The sequence below is a fragment of the Grus americana genome, chromosome 15 (assembly GCF_028858705.1).
Source record: "Grus americana isolate bGruAme1 chromosome 15, bGruAme1.mat, whole genome shotgun sequence".
Classification (NCBI taxonomy): domain Eukaryota; kingdom Metazoa; phylum Chordata; class Aves; order Gruiformes; family Gruidae; genus Grus; species Grus americana.
Window position 1 is genome coordinate 2,438,253 of NC_072866.1, and position 23,977 is coordinate 2,462,229.

Sequence of the window (23,977 nt, forward strand, 5' to 3'; positions counted from 1 at the left end):
TTCCTGGGGAAGCCTTTTGCAAGTATGCAGTGATTATAGTGTATCTGTGATCTTACACTAGTAAAGCTTTCCTGGATTAGATTTAGCTTCAGTAAACAGAAAATCTGTGATTTATTTTTGAAATGGTGCATTCTGTTCCAGTCAAATTTTGCTCCCTGCTTCCCATTCTGTAGCTTTGTTTATCTTTTAGCCATGCCGCAAGTATACAAGTGGACTGAATTATAAATTGCATAATACTATGGGGATACCAGAACGTTCCTGGCTAAAATTTTTTTGTCTCATTGCAGCCTTGCCCTTCATGTAGTACCACCCTTGCTCCCCACTGTGATGTCAGCATAGACGAAGGAGCTATCCAAAATGGTTGTCAGGATGAGCATAAAAACAGTACGAAGGTAATTTAAGTATTTATCATATTATCCCTCCTTTTCCCGTATTTCTTTGCTTCAGTTAGTTTTCTCATTTTGGTATTGTTATTCCTTTATTCAAGCTCTTAAGCAGCAGAACCAGTTTCGATTTTGAGCAGTTGTCTTCTAAAATGTAGTTAAGCCCCCCCCCCCCGATTTTCCAAATTAATAGTAATTTTATGGGCCCAGTTTGATACTGAGAAGACCCTAAAATTTGGACTCTTTAAATTATGCTGAGGCTTCCCAAACAACTCCACCCCGCTCTCCATCCCTTGCACCGGCTGGCTGTGTGTCACTTAGCCACAAGTTACACCTATCTCTTGCCAATGTCTTTCTGCATCGTGGCTCTAAGCTAAGACAGGACAGAGTTGTTCCTGTTCACACACACAGCTGAACTTCACAGCTTCTAAGTCAGTTCACATCTTTTTCTGACCAGCAAATGCAGCGTCTTACATAGTCGGCACGCTGCTGCCAAGATTGCTTTCCTTGCCTGTTGCTTAGATATTCTCACTGAAGCCACCTACATTCTCTACGATACCAGGCATTGCCTATTTGTTGTCTTGTCCGTGCCCTTCGTAGCTTCTCTGCTCTGCCTGTCGCCTCTCACTCCTTCCTGACTATTAAGCTCCTGCCTACATGCAGATTGCGTACCAGTGCTCATCACCTGACTCTTATTTTCAAATAAGTTTATTGCTTTCTCTTCTTGGGGAGAAACACATTCAGAGATAGCTATCTTGTTGGGGTTTTTTACTCATATTTGTCTTTATAACTCATCTCACATATAGAGCTAATGGAAAAACTAGCCAGCATTTATTCTACTGATGAGCTACTACATTAATCTGTGTTTGTCCCTCTGCTCTTGGCCTGTATTTGACCTGTTGTCTCTTATGCTTAAATTGTAAGCTCAGAAGCAGGGGCTTCTTTACTGTACTGGACTGAAATGGTTTGTAAACCCAGTAAACCATGTTCTGTGCCAGGGCTCCTAGGAAACAGCCTAAGAAAAAAATAAAATAATAATCCCTTCAACTCTGAGGAAGATAAGAGCAGAGTGGCCAGCAGGTACTGGTCTTGGAACAGCATGAGATCTTTAAGACAGAAAACACTGTGGGAGATGTGCCCAGGCTGCCAAGATGGTACGTGTGAGATGCTTCTTCCCCAGGCTGCCTCTGCCCACGTGCCAGGGATCTCCGGGAACTGACTGCAAACAGAGATTTTCCTTAGGTACCAACTGCCTCCGTTGTATGTTGTCTTCATCACAATTACCCTTTCAGTTGCTTCCTACTACAGCTGTAATAGCTTCATGTGTGTTAGTCGGAAAGTCATCTATCCTTGCATAAAAGATCTCTGTACAGTGCTGAATAAAATGTCCATAATTTCACTGGAGGAAACGTGCTAGTGGAGACCAAATTGCATGTCCTTGCGTTTGATTTAGTTATTGCTAAGTCAAAAATTGGACCAGTTAAGTGGCTGCCGGTAACTCTGGGGTGCCTGGTTAACTGAAAACTTAAAGAACAGCTACATGCACAAAGTTGCCATGGCATTTGATTTCCAGATCTCCTCTGCATCTCAGCTTTCTTGGGAAGAAGAGCCATAAGCTCCCTCTACCCATCTCTGGAGCCTGTTCCCTGCGGCACTCATGTCCCCCATCATTAGGGAGTGTTAATGATGTTAACCGCGTCCTTGGACCTTCGTGGGTCCCAGCAGGCTCCAGCACCTCCTTGTCTCTTGATGAGAGGAAATTGTCACATGGTACGTCAAATCTCTGAGTGCTCAAAAAAACCCCATGCAGCCTGTTGCCATCAGAAACCACAGTAACATTAGAGCTAACAACATTTAATAAATAGGGATTTTCTCCTTACACACAAGCAGTTTCACATTCTAATCCCCTCCTGTTAAGATTAACAGAGTGGAGACAGCACAGGAAAACCTTGAGCTGACTGAAGGGAAGAATTTTCTTAGGGATTTGAGCCTTTGCCAAGGAGAGAAGAGAAAAGGCCAAGAGAAGTCCATACTGACCTTCTCTGAAAGAGCAGAAATTTTTGCTACATTCTTCGGATGAACTTGAAGAACAGTCAGGGAAAGCAAACAGTGCACAGGAGTCCATATCTTTTATTTGAGCTGCTCGTAGCAAAAATTGTGTTCTCTCAGATACTGCTTTTCAATTAATGACATCTGCTGCAGGGGTGAGGAAAAGGAGAAAGAGTCTTTACCAGGAAAAAAAATAATAAAAATAAAGCAGATAACTATGACCTTCATGGTAGTTTCTTTAAGACCTCAAGATGTTCTGGGAAGTGCTCTGAGCAAATATAATCTTTAGCATAAATTAAAAAAAAAGAAAAAAAAATAATGAAGACCCTTCACTTCTAGCAACTTGTTGGACAGTTGTCTTTAGTTTGCCTTTGTTAGTACTCCTCATTTCAAAAACAGAGAGGTTACCCTGGCACTGCAGTACGTCTTGTGCCCTCCGGGTAGGCTAGAAAACCTGTGAGGGTTGCGGGAGGACTTGCTCTGAAGCTGCTGGATGTTTTCCCTTAGGAAAGAAACCGGTGACCTTTTATGTGAGAAGTTCTCATGCCTCTGGCTTACCGGGAGAGTGCCCTTCTGTCATGTGCAAGCACCTAGATGATGCAAGGGTTTTTGCTCTGCTTTTGCTGAGATAATGTGTTGCTGAAATCACCTTTCTCTTCTGTTGATTACGTTCTTTAGCAAAACATTGGCAGCACACCAAGGTAACTACTAAATTTCCTATTCTACTTCATCAGCTGCTGTCACTGGGCTGTGAACACCTGCAAGCTGCCAAAACGACTGTTGTGAGCGGTAGAAGGGACTGGGCTGGGAATCCTTTCATCTCCTGGCTCCCAGCACGTGGCTCTAGGGACTCACACATCCATCCGGGCAGCCCGCAGGGTGGGGATCCTGCGTCCCTCCCAAGTGGGAGGAAGGGGAAGCACAGCCCACCTCCCTCCTGCTTTTCCTGTAGCTCCAGGGAACCATTCCAACACACCTTGTCATGACTTTAGCTCTTGAGGTCTTGGCAATGATAGGGAGCCAAGCCCGAGTGCTTTCTGACTCTTTCCTGCACAAGGTGACATTCTCCTGCTGCTCCATTAGTCTTGTGTCTTCACTGGTTGTGTATGCACCTTTAATTACACCTCCCTATGTTCCTGCACCTCATTTGCTTTAGAGGATTGATACACAAGGAGGTTGAATTAATTTTGCATGGGCAACCAGAAACTGGATATTTCTTAACTTTAACTAAGTTGATTTTACAATCCAAGTAACATTTCAGCACATGGCTGGGGTGGTGATGATATTTATGGTATTTATTTATGGTCACTGCGGTGGCATCCAAGAATAGTCTTCTGGAGGAGCTTGTCACTGCTGTGCTGACTGCTGAACAGGCAGAAACGAAACTTCTGTCATGAGTGGGTTTCAGGATGAGGGTAAATGATACATGATAAATGATAAGACATCGAGCGGGGAGATGAGCGTTCAGATATGTCAAGTCTGATGTATGTTTGCATTTCAAGATGATCCTGACTGACTGCAGTTCATTTTCATTCTAACCATATTTAGTTGTCTAATTATTTTTTTTTTACTGCTTCTGTGCATATTGGTCTAGGTCAAAGAAAATGTAAAAGAAGGAACTTAAGGTTCCATGAAGATAGAGTAATTTTCAGTTGAAACTAATTTGTGTTCTCAAATGAATGAAAGCAAAATCGATAATACTGTATACCTAAGCTGTGTTGCAAGCTGGTGCCAAAATTTCAAAGTGCAGTATTAATTTAATACAAAGGCAAAAGAAAACCAGAAGGAAGTATATCTTAGTGAAGAAAACTTAGTTTAATTTGCAGGATAACTGTTTTTGTAGGACGATGAGACATACAGAAGGGCTGTTCCCACGGGTAGGAGAAAGGGGGAAGCTCCGTCTGGGAAAGCAGCAGGGCTGTAGTTGTCAGTGGAAAGATTGGCAAGGGCTGGCAGAGTAAGTTGTCTCGTGACCTGAGGGAAGATTTAAAAAGCTTTTTTGAAGAATCTTGACCTTAAAATGAGTGAATGAAATTTGGGCTTGTGGTTGGTCTTCGTTGCGTGTGTGAAAACATGCTTTGTTTTCTGCTCCTTGGGAAGTTGGTACGTAAAAAGCAAAAAGACGACACCTAAATAGGTGTGCGCTTACAGAAGATGTGAATGACTTCAAGGCAGGTGGAGTTAGGCCTTTGACGTGATCAGTAAAAGCTCAGTGTGTTGAGGGAAGAACTTCTTTCAACTTTTGCTCCACAAAATCTCCTCTGTCTACATTCTCAACCACTGATGTTCCCCATGCATGTTTTGCTTTGTCCTTCAGGCTCCAGGAGGGCACAGTCCAAAGACTCAAAACGGCCTTTTGAGTCCTCCACAGGAAGAAAAGCTCAGCAATAGTCAAACCTCGCTTTATGAAATGTTGCAAGAGAAAGGAAGATGGGGCGGAGTGAGTCTGGATCAATCGGCTCTCCTTCCTTTGAGGTTCAAAAACATCAGAGAAAAGACAGATGCTCACTTTGTGGATGTGATTAAAGAAGACAGGTAAGGAAAATCAAGCTGTACGATGTGAAATTGTATAAAGGAGAGAAGACACTAACAGAGGTCCCATATCTTCAATCTTTATTTGCGTGCTTTTTGTCTAATGTCAATAATTATTGTTAACATATAGCATGTCGTGTGCTTTCTGTTCTTAGTCTATTTTCTGGTCAAACTACAATAGGAACTTGGTATCAGAAGCATTCTGCTCAGGAATATGTAAAGCCAGGTTTTTCATTGTTTCCGTGGTGAACAGTCATTCTTTAGTCGAGTCTTCAAAACCAAAAAATGCTCTTTAAATGACTTGTCGTAAAGTTGAACCTTTATCTTTACATTCAGAAGTCCGCTTAATGCATGTAGTACATACCTTCCTGTGAAATCAAGCATAACATAAAATCTGAACCACAAAACTCACATTTTTGTATAGCAAAAGAACAACATCTGATAATATTGTGTGACTGACTAATGCTTAGAAATCATACTGGGCTTGGAAGCAGAATTAATAGGAGTAAATTCCCATGGACCTACTACCTACCTACAGCATTTTGTAAAGCTAGCTTCTCTCTCTGTTTCAAACCAAAAAAAACCTTATTTTGGGCAGAGGAAAATATGTTCTCTAAAATTCAGTAGCACGTGATTTTTGTTAACACACAACCATATCTCCCTTATTATTGCAGTGACTTGGCTGGATCAACTAAACAGATAACTTGAGTTTGTTATTGTTTATGGGTATTCTTATTTTTGCTTCACCGCTTTCACTCAGATTAGGGGTATTTTATCTAAATATCCTTGAAACTCTATGCTCAGATAGACTCCAGACTGCTTGGAGCAGGGACGCTGTCTTCTTAACTGAAAACATGACTAAAGCAGGGAGGAGTGAGGAGAGACACCAGTCACTCTCCAGTCTCTTCTCTAGATTTTTTTCAGATTACCTTTCTCCTGTGGCCAACTTCAATTAAAATTTAGGTTCCTCCTAAATTTTTTCCTCCTCTGTGTGCAGTCTGTCATTAGTGGCTGAGAATAGGTGTTTTGCTGATGTTTTCTAATATTAGAAGACAGAAGGATTGGGAAAGTCCAAATGTTGGCAGAAATCAGCAAGAACAAATTCAATTTTTGTTTAAAATGCAACTACTGCACTGCAAAGTAAGTTATAGAAGTAGCTTAATTTATGCCATTAGTTTGCAGCTCAAGCTCCTGTGTTCCTGGAGCTTTCCTCCTCCACTTACCAAATGGATAATTCTTTCTGATTTGGAATAAGGAAAAAGTAGGACTGTGATTTGACATCAGTCAAAGCCTAGCTTTTTTTTGGGGGTCTCAATTAAATGTCATCGTTACCATATTAAGTGGGCCATTTCTTGTTGCCAGGGAAACTTCTCTGCTGAGTTCAGTTCATGTAAACATAACTTTCCAAAAATAATCTTCTGATTAATTAGGTCTGTGCAGAATGGTTTTAGCCTACCGTTTTACATTAATCCTTTTTAACATTTCTCATTGTGAAGTTGTATATAATAAGTCATTTTAAAAACGTACTTCATTCCCTGCTGTAAAACATAATACGTCCTGTGAGCTTCCCCTAGCATCGGGCAGTGATTTCCACTGTGGTACACGATGCTGGTGTTCTGATCTGTGACAGAAATTTGTATTAACAGAAAGTACCTGACCCAGATACGGTGATAAGGTGAACAAATTAATCATGCAGGCTTCCTGTACAGCTGGGAAGAGTTAAACATATCCTAGGGAGGATTCAGGAGCCCGTACGCTGCATTAGGAAGCTGTCTAGGGCTAGCTAGGAGGAAATGCTGGACACTGGTGATATTTTTCATTTCCCAGCCTCTTTCCCCCAGTTTAGGTGTGTGGCTGAGAGTTTCACGAGTGGCCGTTGGTCTCTTTGCGTGCCTTGGAGCTGGGATCTCAGCACAGTTCCGGTTGTCTTTAAAAATAATAATAATAAAGCCAATGTTAGTGTGGCGTGTTTGTATTATTGCATTATACAAGAATCCTTTTCATAGAAGTTATCAGTTTGCATCTTCTTACAACTTGATTATATATATTTGGCAAACAGCGTATAGTTTGAGCTCTGAGTCTGGCTTTACTACAACCGCTATAACAATGCCATGCTTTGTTCGTTGTAATTTGCATGTTACTGTGTATTTTAAAAGAAAACTAGAGTGTTAAGAATACAAAATGTTTAAACCTAATTGCATTGGGGATACCCTCAAAGGATTCTCACTTTTTAGATTTTTATTTCCAAGAAAAATTACATATTCCTTAGGTTATAAACCTCCTGAAGCACAAGAAACGAGTACTCATCAGGACAGTGCTTACAAGTGATCTCTTTAGATGTAGAGCAGAGTCCCAGGGAGGCAGGAAGCTCCCCCAGAAGGTAGGTCCTGTGCAGGCCTTCACACCCCCCTTGGGTCCGTTTTCTGTTTAAATACTTTTAAACTGTGTTTTGTTTCTTTCATCCCCCACTTCCCAGTCTGGCTGGATTCGGGGAAAACAGAAATTTTCAGGGAAAACTTGTGCTGGGGAGGCACAGCGCCTCCTGGGAAGCAGATTATGTACTTGACTGTGTTTAGTCAACTAAACTGGGATCTTCACCTTTGAAGCAGACGACTGTTGACGTGGAACTGGACTGGCATGGTATGGCTGGCTGACATCAGAAATGCTGCCTTCGCTCCGATTTTAGCATGTTATACCTTCCGTTTTGTGTTGTGCGGGCAAATTGGATTGTTCTTCCTGCATTCTTAGACCATCGCAGCTCCAGTGCAACATCACCATACTCTGTTGAGCTTCCCTGGGGGAAGAAAGTGAATTCAAAAATAGTTAAAAAAAAAAAAAAAAAAGCTTGCAAAAATCATATTGTAAGATGTTCTTGGAAACCTCTGAGAGGTGAGGGACGGAAGACAAGGAAGAATGAAAGAGAGAAGGGGAACACAAGGGAACGTGTCCTGTCATTCCTTCAGAGTCTCCTGATGTTTTTAATATATTGGCCAAGGCCAGAATGTTTAAAGGTTATAAAGTATCTGCCATATTCATGGTTGAAGTCCTTTGTCTTCTCAAGCTTCAGTTTAGGAATGTGTGTTTGGTTGGTCTTGCATCTCAAGAAAAAAATCCTTCCCACGTGCCATCTTGTGCTGCGGAGCTTGTACTTCCGAAAAACCTCTTTGCCAGGAGTCCAGAAAAACCCACCACCACCACAAAACAAAACCAAAAACAAACAAGAAAGAATCTGGTCACAGATGAGCTCTGTAGGACCTTTCAGTTCTTCATCTGCTTGGAATTTGATCTCATGTGCATCTCTGTGGTTTTTGCTTACAAGTTATCAACTGCAAAATAGTCCGACCTAATTGTTGTTTCAGTGCTGCAGTTTTGAAGGTAGGAATAGCACTTGGAAAGAAGCCGCCCATTTCACATTCTACAGCAATTTTAAAAACAGTTAGTTCACTGTAAATAACTAGTGGAATGGTTTGCTTGAAAATGAGAGAAGGTTCATGGCAAGAGCGTGTGTTCTGCAGCCTCAGGTGAGCACGGCACAGAAGAGAGTGACGGGCTATCCCAGCAACAAATGGCACGAGCAGGCGTAACCTTACTCTGCCACCATCAGGCACAAAGCGCTCGGGGCTTTGAAGTCGAGTCCCTTTGGCTCTTCGACACCTACCAGAGAAAGATGAGGTTTGCAGATCAAGTGCCATAGATGTCATTAGAAAACTTCTTTCATAAACCTCTCACAACTAGTGTAAAACTCAAATAATGTTGTATTTTGCTCCAGAGGGTGGGGAATAAAAACAATTTTTTAACGGTTGAGGCCTCTTTTATGTTTGGGTTTGTTTGGGGTTTTTCCTGCACCTGATGCTGGAAGATAAGGTGAAGGAGTGCATAAACACCCTCTGGTAGATGCTGCCTCCTGGTTCGTTAGTCGTAGTGAGCCACTTTCATTATTTGTCAGTGCCTTTGTTGGTGATTCTGGTGATTTCAAACTTTCTGTTTCAGAAGTAAACATAAGCTATCTGTCTCCTCAGGTTCCGTTTCTCTGCAGCCCAGATCGTTACGGGAATGTTCCCAGTTGAGTTACTGAGTTATTTTAGTGTCTTTGAAACAACAAGAAAGTGCTGTTTTCTAAAACGAACAACTTTTTTTTTTTTTTTTCTCCTAACAATTTGTCACCTTTGTCATCCCTGGCTTGCTTTGAAGGATAGCATTCCACCTGGGGTGCAAATATCCCGCAGCCGCGTGTCTCCTAGGGTTGTGCCTCTGTAGCAGCAATTAACCTTTCCTTTTTGCTGGCGCTGTTATATATATATCTATATCTCTATATCTATCTGTAGTCACCTGCAGCTATAGCTGTTAAGTTTCTGGAAGGACTTGTTAGTCCCTTCCTGAAAGTATAAAAGTTTGCTCTGTCTTTTTTTTATAACATATTTCCTTTGAGTGATGTGGATAAGGGGGTAGCTCGGTGACCAAGAGCGAAGAAAAGCTACAGGAACTTCAGAGCTGAGCGCCAGCGTCCCTAGAAACAGAAACCATGGAGCGGGGGGCTCTGGGAGAGTTACAGCTGAATAAACTGATGTTGGTATCGTCTTTTCTCCTCCTTTTAGCCTCATGAAAGACTACTTCTTTAAACCGCCTATTAACAAGCTGAGCCTGAACTTCTTGGATCAGGATTTGGAGATGGCCTACAGGACGAGCTATCAGGAAGAGGTGTGTTTCTCCTGGGATTGATTTCCTTCTGTAACCTGTCTAAGCAACTGTCTGTCATTGTTTTTAAGACATTTCCTTGCAGTTGATGACAAGGGTCATGAAATGTCGCACGTGATTTACAACTTGGTATCGCTGCCTCTGAAAACAGCCTCCTTTCAGCTTACCTGTCTCATGCCATGTCCTGAGTCTAGTCCAACATTTAGGCTGGAAATACATTTTCACAGTCCAAGACACACTACTTCTCACCTGCCTTTTCTCCATTTTCAGGTTAATGTTTTAAGGCTTTAGGCAGGCCAGAGAACCCTGCTAAGATGAAAGTAAAGGACCAAATGCTCCTTGCCTTCTCGTCAAATACCCTGACTCTGAGAATGGTAACTTTGAATTTGATTCTTGTTCGTGTCACAGCCCCATGGTTTTTCCTGTGGAACCCAAACCTGCTCTGGACTCAAATGTCCTAAGTTGTGTAAGTGTGCTGCGTTCAGAAACAGGCAGTTCAAAACCCTGCATAATGGTAAGGAACAGCGAGTAAATTGTAAGGAACTTGGTGCCTTCTTCAGGATTCTGCACTGAGTGTAAAAAGTCCTTAATGCCCTTGGGGGCTAATAGTACCGCAGGTTTTCCGTGTCAGTAGATACTCCTGCCTGGTTGGTATGAACTAGCAAGATGATGTAAGTTTGCATTAGGTGTCGGCAATAACTGAGGCTGCATTTCCCAAGTAGCTGAAAAGTTGCTACCAAAAGAGGGCAGTTGCTCTCCCCTCCTTGTTCCTCCTCCTCCCTGCTCCTTCTAATGGCTCTGGTGCTTATCAGGCTTCCCTGCTGAGAGCCAGTTCATTTTACCAACCTAGCATCAAATATTCACGTTTTGTTTTTCTGTTGGGGGCTTTTTTTCTTTTTCTGCCTGGGTCTGTTTTCTGCTGTATTGAACCAGCAGCTCACAGAGAGGTTGGCAAGTGCCAGAGCCAGCACAAGTGTCCGGCAAGCAGGAAAGGGAATGGGCCCTTCCCTTCCAGTAGTGTTGAGCTATTGGTTTGGGTCATCCACCCGGCAGAATTGCATCATGATAACTGTTGGTGTTGATTTCCTTTCTTCCCGATATGTCCTACATCTGAGGGCAGGTAGGATTTCTGCTCCTGCTGCTTGTTGCTTTCTGTTTGTGGGCTGCTTTCAGCTCTGGGCAGTGTCGTCACATTGTCCTTAGCAATAGTCCCTATTTGCTTGGTTTCCAGTGTTTACAAATGAGACCTAGCTTAGGTTTTTGACAAAGGGAAGTATAGTTGCGTTGCAGTTCAGTTTGTTCGCTTTGTTCAGGAACTCCATACTCATTCTGCAGCGCTGTGTTCCAGTGGTATCTCTGAATAAAGCTCATGCAGCAACAACAGGGAGAAGCTTCTCATGGGACACAGCCTGCAAAATGTGCACAAACTATACAGAAAATAGTAAATCAAGTTCTTTCCAATAGCAAGATTGGAAAGAGAAGCGAAGCAGTGATAGTCAAATGTATACAGATTGACCTATTAATGTGGGTATGTAGGAAATTCAGAGAAGGAGCAGGAATGTGGTCTGTGTGTTTTGTTAGTGGCAAGCTATTAATTTGAAAATTATTATGTAAACCTCCCTGGAAATGGGAATCTTCACTCTGTAATAGTAACTCTGCAGCATTAGGGCGAAACCTGGTCCAAAACAACAAAAATCTTCTCTTGGGAGAGTGAAATGACTTGTCAGTGCTGCTGGTTATTTAATTGCCTTGCAGTAAACTGTTGCTGAAAGTAACTTCCAACACCACTGATTCCAGCTCTAATTACACAGTGCCGGCTGCGTGCTCGGTTTGCTGTCGTTCTCTGTAAGTGACTCCGATTCTGAAGAGCTTGCTTCGCCTGCTCTTGTTTGGAAATTACGGCACTACTTAACACTGTTAGGGCATCCTTAACACTGTCGCTTTAGGATACAGTGCTGCTTTCCTTAATTCAATTTCTGTGACTTTGTGGACTAACAGGATTCTGTTACAGTTCAGATTAAAAGGTAATTTTGGCACTGAGTGGTGCTGACCGAATATATTAGTTTGCAGAGAGGTACAAATGAGGAACAAGTTCATTTCCTAATACTGCTGAGTGCAGACAGCGTTCTAAGGAGCAGAAGAGATTTCCAAATGAAACCAGAGTGTAAGACCGTAGTATTCAAACTGGGCTACTTCATGGTGATATGGATAACATCCTTTTCGGTTTTCTTTGGAACTTGCTTTTGGTGGTCCCTCAGGTAGATATAAATGCTCCTAAGCCTGGGCTCATCTGAGTAAGCCAGGATGTTGAGCTCATGGTCTAGTCTTGAGCTGGACTGGCCAAAGTAGCAGAGAGCACTGCTGCACGAGTACCGGGGCCAGGACAAGACAGGACAGGAATGTGTGGTAAGGTGTTACAGAAGAACAGAACTTGGTGTCCTGGACTCTGATCAGTTTGGATTACATAGCATCCTGACTGCTGCTTTTAATCCGGTCTGAAAGGGAGATGTGAACTCTACCACAGGCAAGTAACTGTTTCTGTAGAGTGGTGTTTGGAGCGTTTTCTTAAACCCGTTGGAGCTGAAAGGGTTTATTGTAAAATCTATTATTATTTTAAATGAAAATCCTTGAACAACGGTTCTGATAGCTTTATCTGCTAGTAATTATGGGATTTATGTTTCTTTGCGTAGAATAGGCAATTTTCATAGGGTTTATTTCTGTATCATAATATTCTGTAAAAATCACCCCAGACATAGGGGCTGCACTGCCAGTGCTTTTATTTGACATAGACTTATTCTCTGGGAGCCGCGATAGCCATTGAACTACCTCTTCTGTTTCTTGTTTCAAAACAGTACTTACGTTGGATTAATGAAGTGGCAACAAGTTCTGTATCCCTTTATTTTTTTCTGAGCTGCTGTTTATGCTACAGTTTAACTCAGCAAAACACCATTTATTCATTTTCATCCCTTCCCTCAATCCCTGTGTTCCACACAGGTTATAAGGAATGCTCCGGTGAAGACATTTGCCAGCGCTACCTTCAGCTCGCTCCTGGATGTGTTCCTCTCCACCACAGTCTTCCTCATCCTGTCTATCACGTGTTTCCTGAAACATGGGATGGTCGCATCCCCTCCACCACCCGCAGCAGTCGTGGTGTTCGTCATCGCCATCCTGCTAGAGGTGCTGTCCCTTGTCGTCTCAATTAGGTAAATAAAGCGTAAAAACCTCTTGCTATAGCAGTGAGAACTAAAATGGTGGCTGGCTTGGGAATATTTTGTTTGACAGCATCCCAGGAGCTCATTTGGACAGTCTGTAATATTTGGAGAATGGTGTTAGTGAAGGGAAGGCGGCTTGCAGCAGATTTTGTGCAGAGAGAGCTCTAGCTACAGAAATTGGAGGAGAGAAAGGTGATTCTGATAGAGGGTGCTTAAGGAAACAGAATCTGCATGCCATGCCTGCCCCTGCTTATTGTTCCTTGGGATGCCACACGTGACTGGATATCGTCTCCCCTCACAGGGACATCAGAGTGAGGGAATTCAAACAGAAAATTTTTATCTGTCCTTCAAAAAAAACCCCAAACCTCGCCTTTAAATTCCTAGATAAAAGGACACCATTCTGGTGTTAAGACTAAAATAGTTTATCAGAAAGACAAAAAGCAGTCCTTTTCTCAAAAAAAAAAAAAAAATTGCAAAAGTCACGTTGCACCTGTCCAGAATTAGCTTTCATAATGATCTCTATTTCAAGTCTCATGGGCTTAATATGCGAATAGTTTGTGTTTTCCCTGTTTGACACGTAATTGGAGTTCAGCGTTTCCCCCAAGCCCTGGGCTGTGTGACAGTCAGCTGCCGCTTGCAGAGAGGGTGGCTTCGCAGGACTGTGCTTGGCAGTGCCAGCCCCACGCTGCTTTTGGCAGCCGGCAGCCAAGAATCCCCAGCCCTGAATTCTTAGACTTCCCCGCAAGCCCTGCGCCTCTGCCTCTCCTCTGCCCTTGGAGGTGAGGCTTGGCTGCAGCTGCAGATACCTGATACTTAGCAGTGACTTCTCGTTCCTGACGTACACCCAGTCACCCGGAGGACATGTGGTCTGGACTTCTAGGACTCTTGTGGACCTTACCCCGGCATTTGTTACTAGTCGGCGAGCGGTTACTGTGCGGTTCCGACGTAACGTGGGGTTTCCCCCGGCACGCTGGAGTTAGTAATGCATTCAGGCGTAGCAGGAGACTGCAGTTGTACATGCTTTCAGTAAAGCTCACGCGTTCCTGGGTGTGTTGTCCGATTTATACAGATACCACGTGTAACCTGTTATTAACCGGGATGATAGACCTAATAATAAGTTGTGAGAGCAAGTTTATTCTGCCCTCCGCATCCCCCATTTTCACTGCTCTTCCTTGTGACACGAGAGTGTGTTTTAAGGGTGGTGTGTGGAAACGTGTGTCCTTGCTCGTAGTTCTGCAAATCTGTCGGGTACGTGTAGTTTAAAATGCTTTTGTAATTACAAACTAGAAGCAATTCTGCCATTGTTTCAAAAGAAACAAGAGATTGCAGTTTGCACTTTTATTTTGACTTTTCAGGGTCAAGGTAAAAAATACTAAATTAGTAATTTAGTCATTGAAGCAAGGTTTTAACTCAGTGTACATATAAACGCGTGCAAGCATTTTACATCACAGCTGGTGTTTAGGAGCAGAGAGATGCCATTTATGAAGAGTGGAAATGCTTTTAAGGATAGTATTTCTTAGCAGGTCTATTTGGTTGTTGCAATTTGAATAGTATTGTAGTTTTGGAGTTCTTAGAAAACCTGGACATTTAGAAAGTGTTAAGACACCTGTACTAGGAGATGGTTGAACTGGTAGGACTGGCATTCTAGTGCATCCTAAACTGGATTAACTGTTGCTCTGTCCTCTCTCTTGCACCAGAAATGCATTTTCCCCTTTGCAGAACAGTTTCACTGCTCTGTCTTGGGGGGAGGAAGGGTTTTTTTGTCAGTTTGATGTGCCCGGGCAGCTCTTTGATCGCACTGGGCAGGAGAGTAGAAAGACAGCAGTGAGCAGGTAGTCAGGGCTTGGGAGCCATGGCGTTGCATCTCTGAATTTGTTCAGCTCTGAACAACTCCAGCACCGCTTTGCAGAAGAGCTGGTTTCTGCTATCCAGATATGTTTGGAGATAATTTGTGTTCATTCACCTTGCAGGTACCTTATCAAAATACTCCATTTTAGTATTTTTCAATTCATTATTGTTCCCACTTGTTTTTCCAATGCTACATTGCAGTCACCTTTTCTTATTTTGTACATTTATAAAAAACTATTTGCTATAATCTTAGAAATTTTTGTATGTAGGTACATAAGGGTTTATTTCAGTCCTGTTCTGTAGTTGGTGGTTTACAGGTTTCTTAAGGAGAAGGAAAATTGTTGGTTTCAATATGCTATCTATATAGTCAAGAATTTGCATAGTGGTTTTGTCTTTGAGCTGTGTACGGCTGCACAGAGGTTTGGCTTCATTGCAGCACCATGTTGTTGAGAGCCATGCTCTCTGGTAGTGAGCCTGGGCCATTACCGACGTGAATTTAAGTGGCTTTGTAATGTTTTCTTAACACTATTTGGTTTTGCCACTGACATTTCTAATATTTTCATGAGACTATGTTGGCTTAAAGCCCGAATTTTACTTTCTAAGCTGGCTTGGATGCCTCATTGAAAGTCAGTGAGATTTAAAAAGCAGGTGTTTCAGGATGACTCCTAAGTCTTTGAAGTATATATTTTTTAATATTAATCATTCTTTTGTGCTTATTTCTGATTTGAAAAACAGATTGAGAAACATCTCACACTGTGGAGAAGACCTGTAGCCAGCCGTCAAAACTCACGTAGTCCCACCTGGTGTAGTAATAACAGATTTTCAATAACCACCGTACTGACAGCGTGCGGGACTGCCCGTGCACTCACAGGAGGTTTGGGCATATAGGGAATTCTGCAATTCCTGCACAGCTACTGCGGGTGCAGCTGGTCGGTGGTCACTAGCACTTGCTGCAGTTCTTGGCAAGACGACTGTGAATCTCAAGACCCCACAAATTCTCATGGTTAGTTTGGGAAAGAGGAGTCACTGGATGGGATCAGCAATTGCTGCCCTTCCCTGCCCTCGCCATCAAACGGGATCATCTCAGGTCTGAGTGGATCTTGCCCAGGGTACCTCCTTGAAAGTAGCCTCATACTATACACCAAAAAAAGAGCAGTGTTTGGAGATAAAAAAATCTCAGAAACTTTCTGGTAGGTGTTCAGTTTTAAATGTAATGACAGTGGTGTATTTGGGAGGGACTTTTGTAGGAGAAGATATCTGGTTTGGCTTGGAAGGTTGGTGGGATTTTTTTTGTTTTGAATTTATAATATGTATTTACTTTATAGTAAATACATAAAGTACACTTTTGGGCCACTCCAGTCTCCACAACCTGAGGCACACACTTCTGTACGGTTCCCTTGAGCAGAAAGAAGAAAATTGTCTTTTCTGTCTTCAAATCCTCTTCAAAGTGAGGACTGCTCACTCCGACCACTCGTTATGCACAGAAATGGTGCAGAGCTTCCTGTGCAGAAATGTCATCCCAAATGACAATCACAGAATACCACCGAGATATCTTAAGGGAGGAGATTGGACTACAATGCTGGGCACAATCCCAGAATTTCAGGAAAAGGGATTATTTTAGGACCAGAAATTCTTGCCTAAGTTTCTCATTGTATTTTCAGTATCGTGATGCGAAACACCCTGCCTTTAAATCAGTCTAACTTTTAATTGAGTCCAGGACTCAGCCTAGGAAGTACTCGCTACAGCTTTTGTGGCTAAGACCTTTGGTCCAGCTGCAGGAGTGGGAGAGGAGAGCACAATCACTGCCTGTACCATGAGAAATGAGTTAAAACTTTCAAGTCCTAGAAGAGCAGAAGTCCTCCTGGAGCAAAGCTTACAAGGGAGAAGGATGTTTTGATTCCTCTGAAGTGTCTGGTAATAAATTATTGGAGTACCTATAGATGAGGATCCCACTGTTATCACAAGTGCTACTCAAAAATTAATTGTATAAAGCTGCATGCAAAAAATGGTGCTTCATTTGCGAGCATGTGGAAGATGTCCTTCTACCCACTTGAAATGTGACTACTTTGACTTTCATGAGTTCAGTTGAAGTCTTAAGAGGTCCTAAAGTTCTGCTGTTTTATAAAAATATCTCGGGAAATGTCATTGAACATACGACTGTGTGAGATTTCAGTTGGGATTCTTAGGAGTGCTTCTGCAGGGATACAGGTGAAAGACATCTGCTCGCTATTGTAGCTGTAAATACAGGATTTTTGTTAACTGGATACTTTTGACATCTAGTTCTTGTTCTCAAGTAAAACTGTTTTTAAAAAAAAAAAACCCAAAAAAAGTGTTTCTTTTGATAGCATCCTTCAGTGAAGACTTGTGAGTGAAGAGATGGGGCCAGAATAGTGGATATTTCAACCCTGCTCAAAACAGTGCGAGGTGGGAGCACTTGATAAGATGCTTCATGAATTCAGAAGTACCTTTCTAGAGGGAAAAAAAATATTTTCTAGATGAAGAAAGCAAGCAAGTACAACCAAAACAGTAGAATGGGAAGCTGCTGTGGTCTGACTAAGCAGAACCACCCTTTACCCGGTACTGCACCTTCCCAGGCGTGCTGAAATAACACCCACGGTCTGTCTGCAACTGGCCAACCAGATGGATCTTCTTCTTAAATTCCTCATGACCAGCAACAGAAATTGTATTCTGCACCTAGAGCTTAATGAACCGGTTCTCTTAACAACCTGACTGAGCAGTATTGATGCAAGGGACAACAATGTATTCTGTTTGCCTTTTATTTCTTTCTAACATCTGTGACTTTGGTATTTAATATCCCACCAAATTGCTGCTACGCCAAAAGCTTTTGATTTGAACTATGGGAATCGATTTTAAGCTGCCAGTAAATACAGAAATGATGGTAACATTCTCCATTATCCATTAATCATTTATGTCAAAGTTACTAATTTGAACTCCAGCTTGTGTAAACATCTTGGATGCTTTAGCATTGAAGCCCTGTTGAGCTCCCCACTGACACTGCATTATTTACTGATACTGCCCTGTAGCCATTAAATCTGTCTGCAGCTCTCATTGCCGTCTGGATTTAATGCACTTCTTCCTGCCACGGGAGAGTTGTGCTGTATTCACAGGCTTTCCCTGTTTTCTGAAGGATGAAATTTCGATCATTTTAATTCCAGAGTGCAGAGCATTGCGATAAATACTGGACCGGGGGAAAAAAAAAATCGATGCAAGAAGGTAAACATTATCACGAGAAATGTGGCGTTGCCCTGGAATTTGCGCTAGCTTTTTTTGAAACGCGCAGCTGCCTAAGTAAAGAAGTGTCCTCATTGCAGGATTAACTGATTGGGTTTGCTGATGGATTTGTTGCTATAGTTCCTGCAAGAATTTGTCCTGGCATGGAGGCTTGGCAAAAAAAAAATTTTAAAAAAATTTTTTAATTTTTTTTTTAAAAGCTTTTCTGCACTGTGGAGTCCCTGTTGTGTGGGTTGGGGTGAGAGACATGAGCTGCGCTGGGGATCTGCCACGCTTTGCGTGCCACAGAGCTGGTTTCTGTGCCAGCCTACGTGGGAGCGACGTGGAAGCTCAGGCAGAGCGTGGGCAGAGGTGTCGCTGATCTGCCTTCGCAGGCGGCTTCTCCTGGCTCCCCAGCCAGCTGCCCCGGGGAGCGCCGGGACGGAGTTTAGCCCGGGGGTGCTCTGCCTTGGAGCCCAATTCGCTTTCCTTTCTCGCAGTTCAGCCTTGTAAACGTTAATCCTAATTCGAGGGCTTTGGGAGAATGGAACTTTATTTTTAGAGGCATGAACTTGGGTGGCATTTTCAGAAGTGCTCGGTACTGGGCGAACTTGGCTGCCGCTGGAGACAGGGATAGTTCTGTCGTTGATGTCGGAGGCGACTGAGTTAGGACGCTTTAGAAAACCCAATTCTTTTTTTTTTTTTTTAATTTTATTTTTCTTTATATACAATTTTTTAATTTCTGGGCTTTGTTGGAAATTCTTTATTGTGATGGAATAGGGCTATAATTTTTAGTGTAAATGGAAGTCCGTTGAACTAGAAACTAGCAAATCTGTGAGCACCCTCTCGTGGAGTCCTGATGTATTACAGCATCTTCCATCCTGTCACCCCGAATTTATCTTTTTCTATGCATTTAAGTATAATTTCCAGATTTTGATATATTAAATCAGAGAAGAGCTCTTGAAGCTTAAAAAAAAATGCTTAAGGTTGCAAAATTCACAGAAGCCTATATCAGAGAATTAAAATATCATTCATACACAATACATATTTAAAAGGTGTAGAATTGGTGTCAAATCTACATTAAAAACTTTACATTTTATCCTGTTTTGTGTCAGGTTTTTATCTAGCATAATACCTTGTGTTTAGGCAAAAGTGTTTAAACAAAAAATCAGTGGATAGCTTTTCTCTTTTAAAAAAGATGTAGGTAATATGGAATAATTTATGTAACTTTGGAGATTGTGAATTTCATATTTAGTGTATGTTCTATTCATACATTTTTGTTAGTCGTGAGCATCTCTGTCCAAAAACCCAGTAATTATTTGCTGTTCGGGCTCTGCTGTAGTCCGCTGTTCCAATAACAACGTTACCTGCCCAGACCGATTCTGATTATCACATACATCCCTGATGAAATGGCTTTGAACGAAGCTAACTGTACTACATTACCTTTTTAAGTCTTCATAAAAATAATTAGAAACTTGGAACAGCAGTTGCAATTTTTCTAGAGTGACTAATGTTTTTTGAGCTTTTAGAAAGCAAATTATCCCGAGGATTTGTTTCTGTAGATAAGTAATAGTTTTCTATGCCATTTCCTCGAGCATTAAGCATCCTTTTACCTTTGCTTATTCGTTTTAACAATTAGAGGTGCTCTCACTGCCGAAGTATCTCCGTTAAGCTTCTCTCCAGAGCTCATCCAGTTGGCTCCTTCAGCACTTCACAGGTTTGGGCCATCGCTTTATCGCCATCGCTTTATCACCAGCTTGAGGCAAGAACCGTTCCTTCCCGCGTGCTTTGTGCGGAGCCAACTGGGTTGCTGTGATAGATACCAACAGGCGAGCGGAGGAACGTGTCAGCTGCCAGCTGGCCTCCGAGGTGCTCATCGCAACTGTTCTCGGGCTCTGCTGCCTGCCGAGGGTGCCAGCTCTCAGCCCACGCTCTTCTTCCCTCTTCTTCCCCTTCCCTAATGAGAGGGAACGGAGTCTGATTGCAGACTGGGAATTGGTGGGCGTAACTGGGAGAACTGGTTTCGATTGCAGTGTAACGTTAAGAAGGGCAGGGATTTGCACGGCCTCTGGGTGACTGATCTGTTAGCAGGGTATACGGCCCCGCTCTTCAAACGTTCCTCGTGTTATTTTAGGTAATTTTTTTTACTTGTAAAAGCTTCCCCTCTGCCCACCTGCTTGAAGGCTAAATATCTAGGAACGGAGAGAAGTCCTTCCTCCGCCTGCCTTCCAAGTAAGTGAAATTTGGGGTTCGGTTTGTTTTCTCAAAGCCCACCGTCCCACTTGCTGTCTCTCCCTTTGCTGACACCCCTTGCTGGAGCAAAACCGGTCATCCTTCAGCAAAGGTGGATTATTTCTTGAAATTACCAGCAGGTGCTATGGCACATAACGTGCTGTGATTGCTCATGCAGTCTAAGTGAAGGATTTGAAGTTATATTATTACAGGTAAATGAGACGTACAAAGTGATGCGCTGAAATTAATGCCTCAGTCTGTGATTTCATTTGTTCCAGAATGGCGTTCTTTCTGGAGGAGGTGATGACTTGCACCAAGCGTCTCCTGGAGGTGATATCTGGCTGGCTGCCTCGACACTTTTTCGGTGCAATCCTGGTTTCTCTCCCAGCTCTTGCAGTTTTTTCACACTTCACCTCTGATTTTGAAACAAATATACATGTAAGTTGTCGAACTCTGTTTCATAATCTGACGTTTTGGATCTAACAAAGCTTGTTGCTTGCCTGCCGTCTTCCTTCACCTCCCTCATGCTTTACATCTGTTTGATACAAACCCCTTAGAGGGGAGGGATAGGGCTTTTGTGTGTGATGAAATGCCTAGTGTGTTATGTAAATACAGTCACTTGCTTATTTGAAAACTCATACGAAAGAGCAGAGGGATACCTATACCTGCCTGCCTATATACTTTTTTTTTCTCTTAGACCAAACACTTCTGCAGGTGTTTATTCTAGATAACGCAAGTAGTGTCTCTCAGGCTTTTCGTTGCATTCATTCTGGTTTTGATTCAGAGTTTGTCGTCAGAGATGCCGAGTATACTTAAGAACTTTGCGTGCACATTCGTGAATCTCAACAGCGAGAACAGTATCAGCCGTGGATGGTTTTTCTTTGCAGAGTTAGACGGAGGAACTCAAAGGAGAGAGCTCGCAGTACATAGAAGCGATTACTCTGCAGGGGCTGCGGGAATGGTTAAAGGAATGGAACCACTGGCTTCTGAGAAGGAATGGAAAGAAATTGGGTTATTTAGCCCAGCCACAGGACGGTCCACGGGGGATTTGGTGTCTCCTTTAATAAAAACATTCAGAAGGGGGTATAAGGGATTAAATAGTGAGGAGGGGCAAGAATAGTTTAATTTAAAGGCCAACTGTAGCATAAAATCAATGCTTAAAAATTGGTTGTGAATAAACCAGACTGGAACTGGAGATGAAAGTTTGTTTTTCTGCAAGTTTCTCTTAGGTAGCACAGCGTATGATCCTTCTTTTCTGGGATCTTCAGGGAATTCTGTTTCACAAATCTCTTGCTATTGCAGGGCCCTGGGCATAGGTAACAACCAGATCTTCTTCATTCTTCCTGTCACGGTTTAGTATTGGCTGTTGGGAAGTGTTTGTTCTGTGGGAATGTGTGGACCAGGCGGTTTTTGGTCCTTCCTGATTTAAACACGTATTGTTCCACGGTTATCACAGTCACAGAAAGAGTGTATTTGATATTCTTTCGCATCCCACGTTTAAAACCATTCTGCAGCCTTTACCTTTTGTGAATTTTAGTTACCTATTTTTAAGCTGTACATTATTCTTTTTTTCAGTTTAATGACGGTTTTCACCCCTCGTGACTACCAGTAAACTAATTGTAGGAATGTTTTCCACATGCTGAAGGGAGCTGAAAACCTTCAAATCTCTCAAATCTGTCTGCTGATTTTTATATCATCCCATTCATCACCATCCTTGATCATCTCTCCAAACGTTTAAAAATAACGTTGGAAGAGCCATTTTATTAGTGTATTCTCGATACCTGTTCAGATCAGGTTGTTAGCCTGGCTGCCTCAGGCAGCAGCAGTGAGACGATGATGTTCGTCACCAAACTGGGAATGAACTTTGCTTTCTTTCCTCTTGCAGGTCCTCCAGAGTCGTGGGGTTGTTGGCTCACTCTCCAAGAGATGTCCCAACTCATCTTGTGCTCAGTGTTTCAACAGTCACGGAGCTCTAGGAAACGGAGCAAATCTATAGAGGGTCAGGTAAGTGTCATATTTTACTATGACATGGTTTTGCGAAGTTTTTTTTTCATTCGTAGCATTTTATACCTTCCCTGGATATAAAATAATTAAAACCAAAATTAACAGAAATAGCAATAATAAAAAAAAAAAACTTTCCAAAGCCATGCATACATAGTAAAACGCAGCGCTTACTGACCCTCTATAGGCTGGCTTCATGCTGGGGCATCACTTGGAGTGAGAACCAGTGCTCTGCCACTTTAGGAGACCTGAAATGGGGGAAAAAAAGTAAGTTTAAATTACTGGTTTTTATGGACGCTTCTGAAATTCCTTTTATCCATTTTTGAGTCATTTAAAAAACAACAACTGTGCTGGTGGTTTAAAAATGGTAAATTATGTAAGTTTTTTTTTCCCATACGCTGTGTCTACTTCTGAATCACATGCTTATTTGTTATGCTACAGTATTGCTAATCTGCAGTCTCTGCACTTCAGCTGTAAAGGAAATTTAAAATGAGAGAGAAAGGGAGAGAATGATCATTTGATACCGTAAAACGCAGCCTATAGCTACAACAGAACTCTGTAACGCAGTTGTGGAGCCTCTGTTTTAGCTTGGATGGTCATGAATATTCTTGGTAAATCCAAAATTTCTGCAGCAGCTTGAGAGTTTTGACCGCTGTAAAATTGTATCTCAGGGAAATGAGGTCATTTTAGGGAATATATCCATTCTGCCCTTCCTTCTCTTCATCCGGTGAAGATGGAAAGGGAAACTTGTGGGGTTTTTGAGACAGGCCATTTGGAACAGAAAATCTAAAATTGTCCTTTTAAATTGGCACAAGGGGTGGTGTTACGAGCATCGCTTGACAGTGACTGATACCTGCCTTTTGTTATCAAAACAGATTTTTTTTTTTTTTTTAAATTTGAATTCACCTGCTGCTGGGCAGTATGATAATGTCCTCTAAAGATATGCTTTTAAAGTAGACAGTTGGGTGAAGTTTCTGAGGGTGAATGTGTTCCGCATTCTCAGTGCGGGGAAATTTTAACGTTCAGTTGAAAACAGACAGGGTTGAACCCCAGCAATGAAGAGGAGGTTACCAGGAATGTTTTGCCTTTTTTTTAATTTTATTTTTATTTTTTAATAAGAAGAGGCACTAAGCTTTTTGCAAAGGTAAGCTGAAGGTTTTGAAAGTTACTGAAATAACGGTTGTGTAATGCAGTAATACAAAACTCCATTTAGGGAAAATTGTGACAAACTACCTGTGCTAAAAGTTTTCTTGCTCTTTGAAGGGAAGACTTCCATCTTCAAGTGCTGTCTCCTGATACACTGTGAGGGATTACTTACTGTGCATATAATACGGACGAAATTAGATCCTTCTCTTTCATATCACAAATCCTTTAATTTACGCTGGCATTTATGTGCAGAAGGGCTCCGGTCAGCAAGAAGAAGCTAACTCGCGCTTTCTCTCTTTGTTGCAGTACACCATGTTTATGTGTTGCGCGATTCTGATCACCATTGTGCAGTACTGTAACTTCTGCCAGCTTAGCTCCTGGATGCGATCTCTGTTGGCAACCGTAGTAGGAGCAGTGCTTCTCATTCTGCTCTACGTCTCCTTGTGTCCAGACAGGTGAGCATCACGCCTTAGCACTCGTAGACCATGGTTTGGATGAACAGATTTGGTTTTCTTCGCCACTGGAGTGAGGATCTAATGCATGGGATTTTAGTATCTGTCATGAATTTCTCCAGCATCTCAAAAGTAATAATTTTATTTGGGAAGAGTTCGGCTTTTTTTTTTTTTTTTTTTTTTTTTTTTTGAAGGA

General features: G+C 42.2%; 1 protein-coding gene across 5 annotated transcripts in view; it reads left to right on the forward strand.

The window, feature by feature from the left end:
• ADCY9 (adenylate cyclase 9) overlaps positions 1-23,977 on the forward strand; it is a 95,191-nt gene that overhangs the window by 50,870 nt on the left and 20,344 nt on the right. For 3 of the 5 annotated variants that reach the window (XR_008579454.1, XR_008579453.1, XM_054843633.1), the window contains exons 3-8: positions 288-392; positions 4,750-4,967; positions 9,560-9,662; positions 12,654-12,862; positions 20,461-20,620; positions 23,636-23,784. Coding sequence is in view for 3 of the 5 variants with exons in the window: in XM_054843633.1 (XP_054699608.1) it covers positions 288-392; positions 4,750-4,967; positions 9,560-9,662; positions 12,654-12,862; positions 20,461-20,620; positions 23,636-23,784 (944 nt within the window). In the remaining 2 variants the exon portion in view is untranslated. The remainder of the gene's footprint in view (positions 1-287; positions 393-4,749; positions 4,968-9,559; positions 9,663-12,653; positions 12,863-20,460; positions 20,621-23,635; positions 23,785-23,977) is intronic. The other 2 variants (XM_054843635.1, XM_054843636.1) reach the window with 2 other exon arrangements.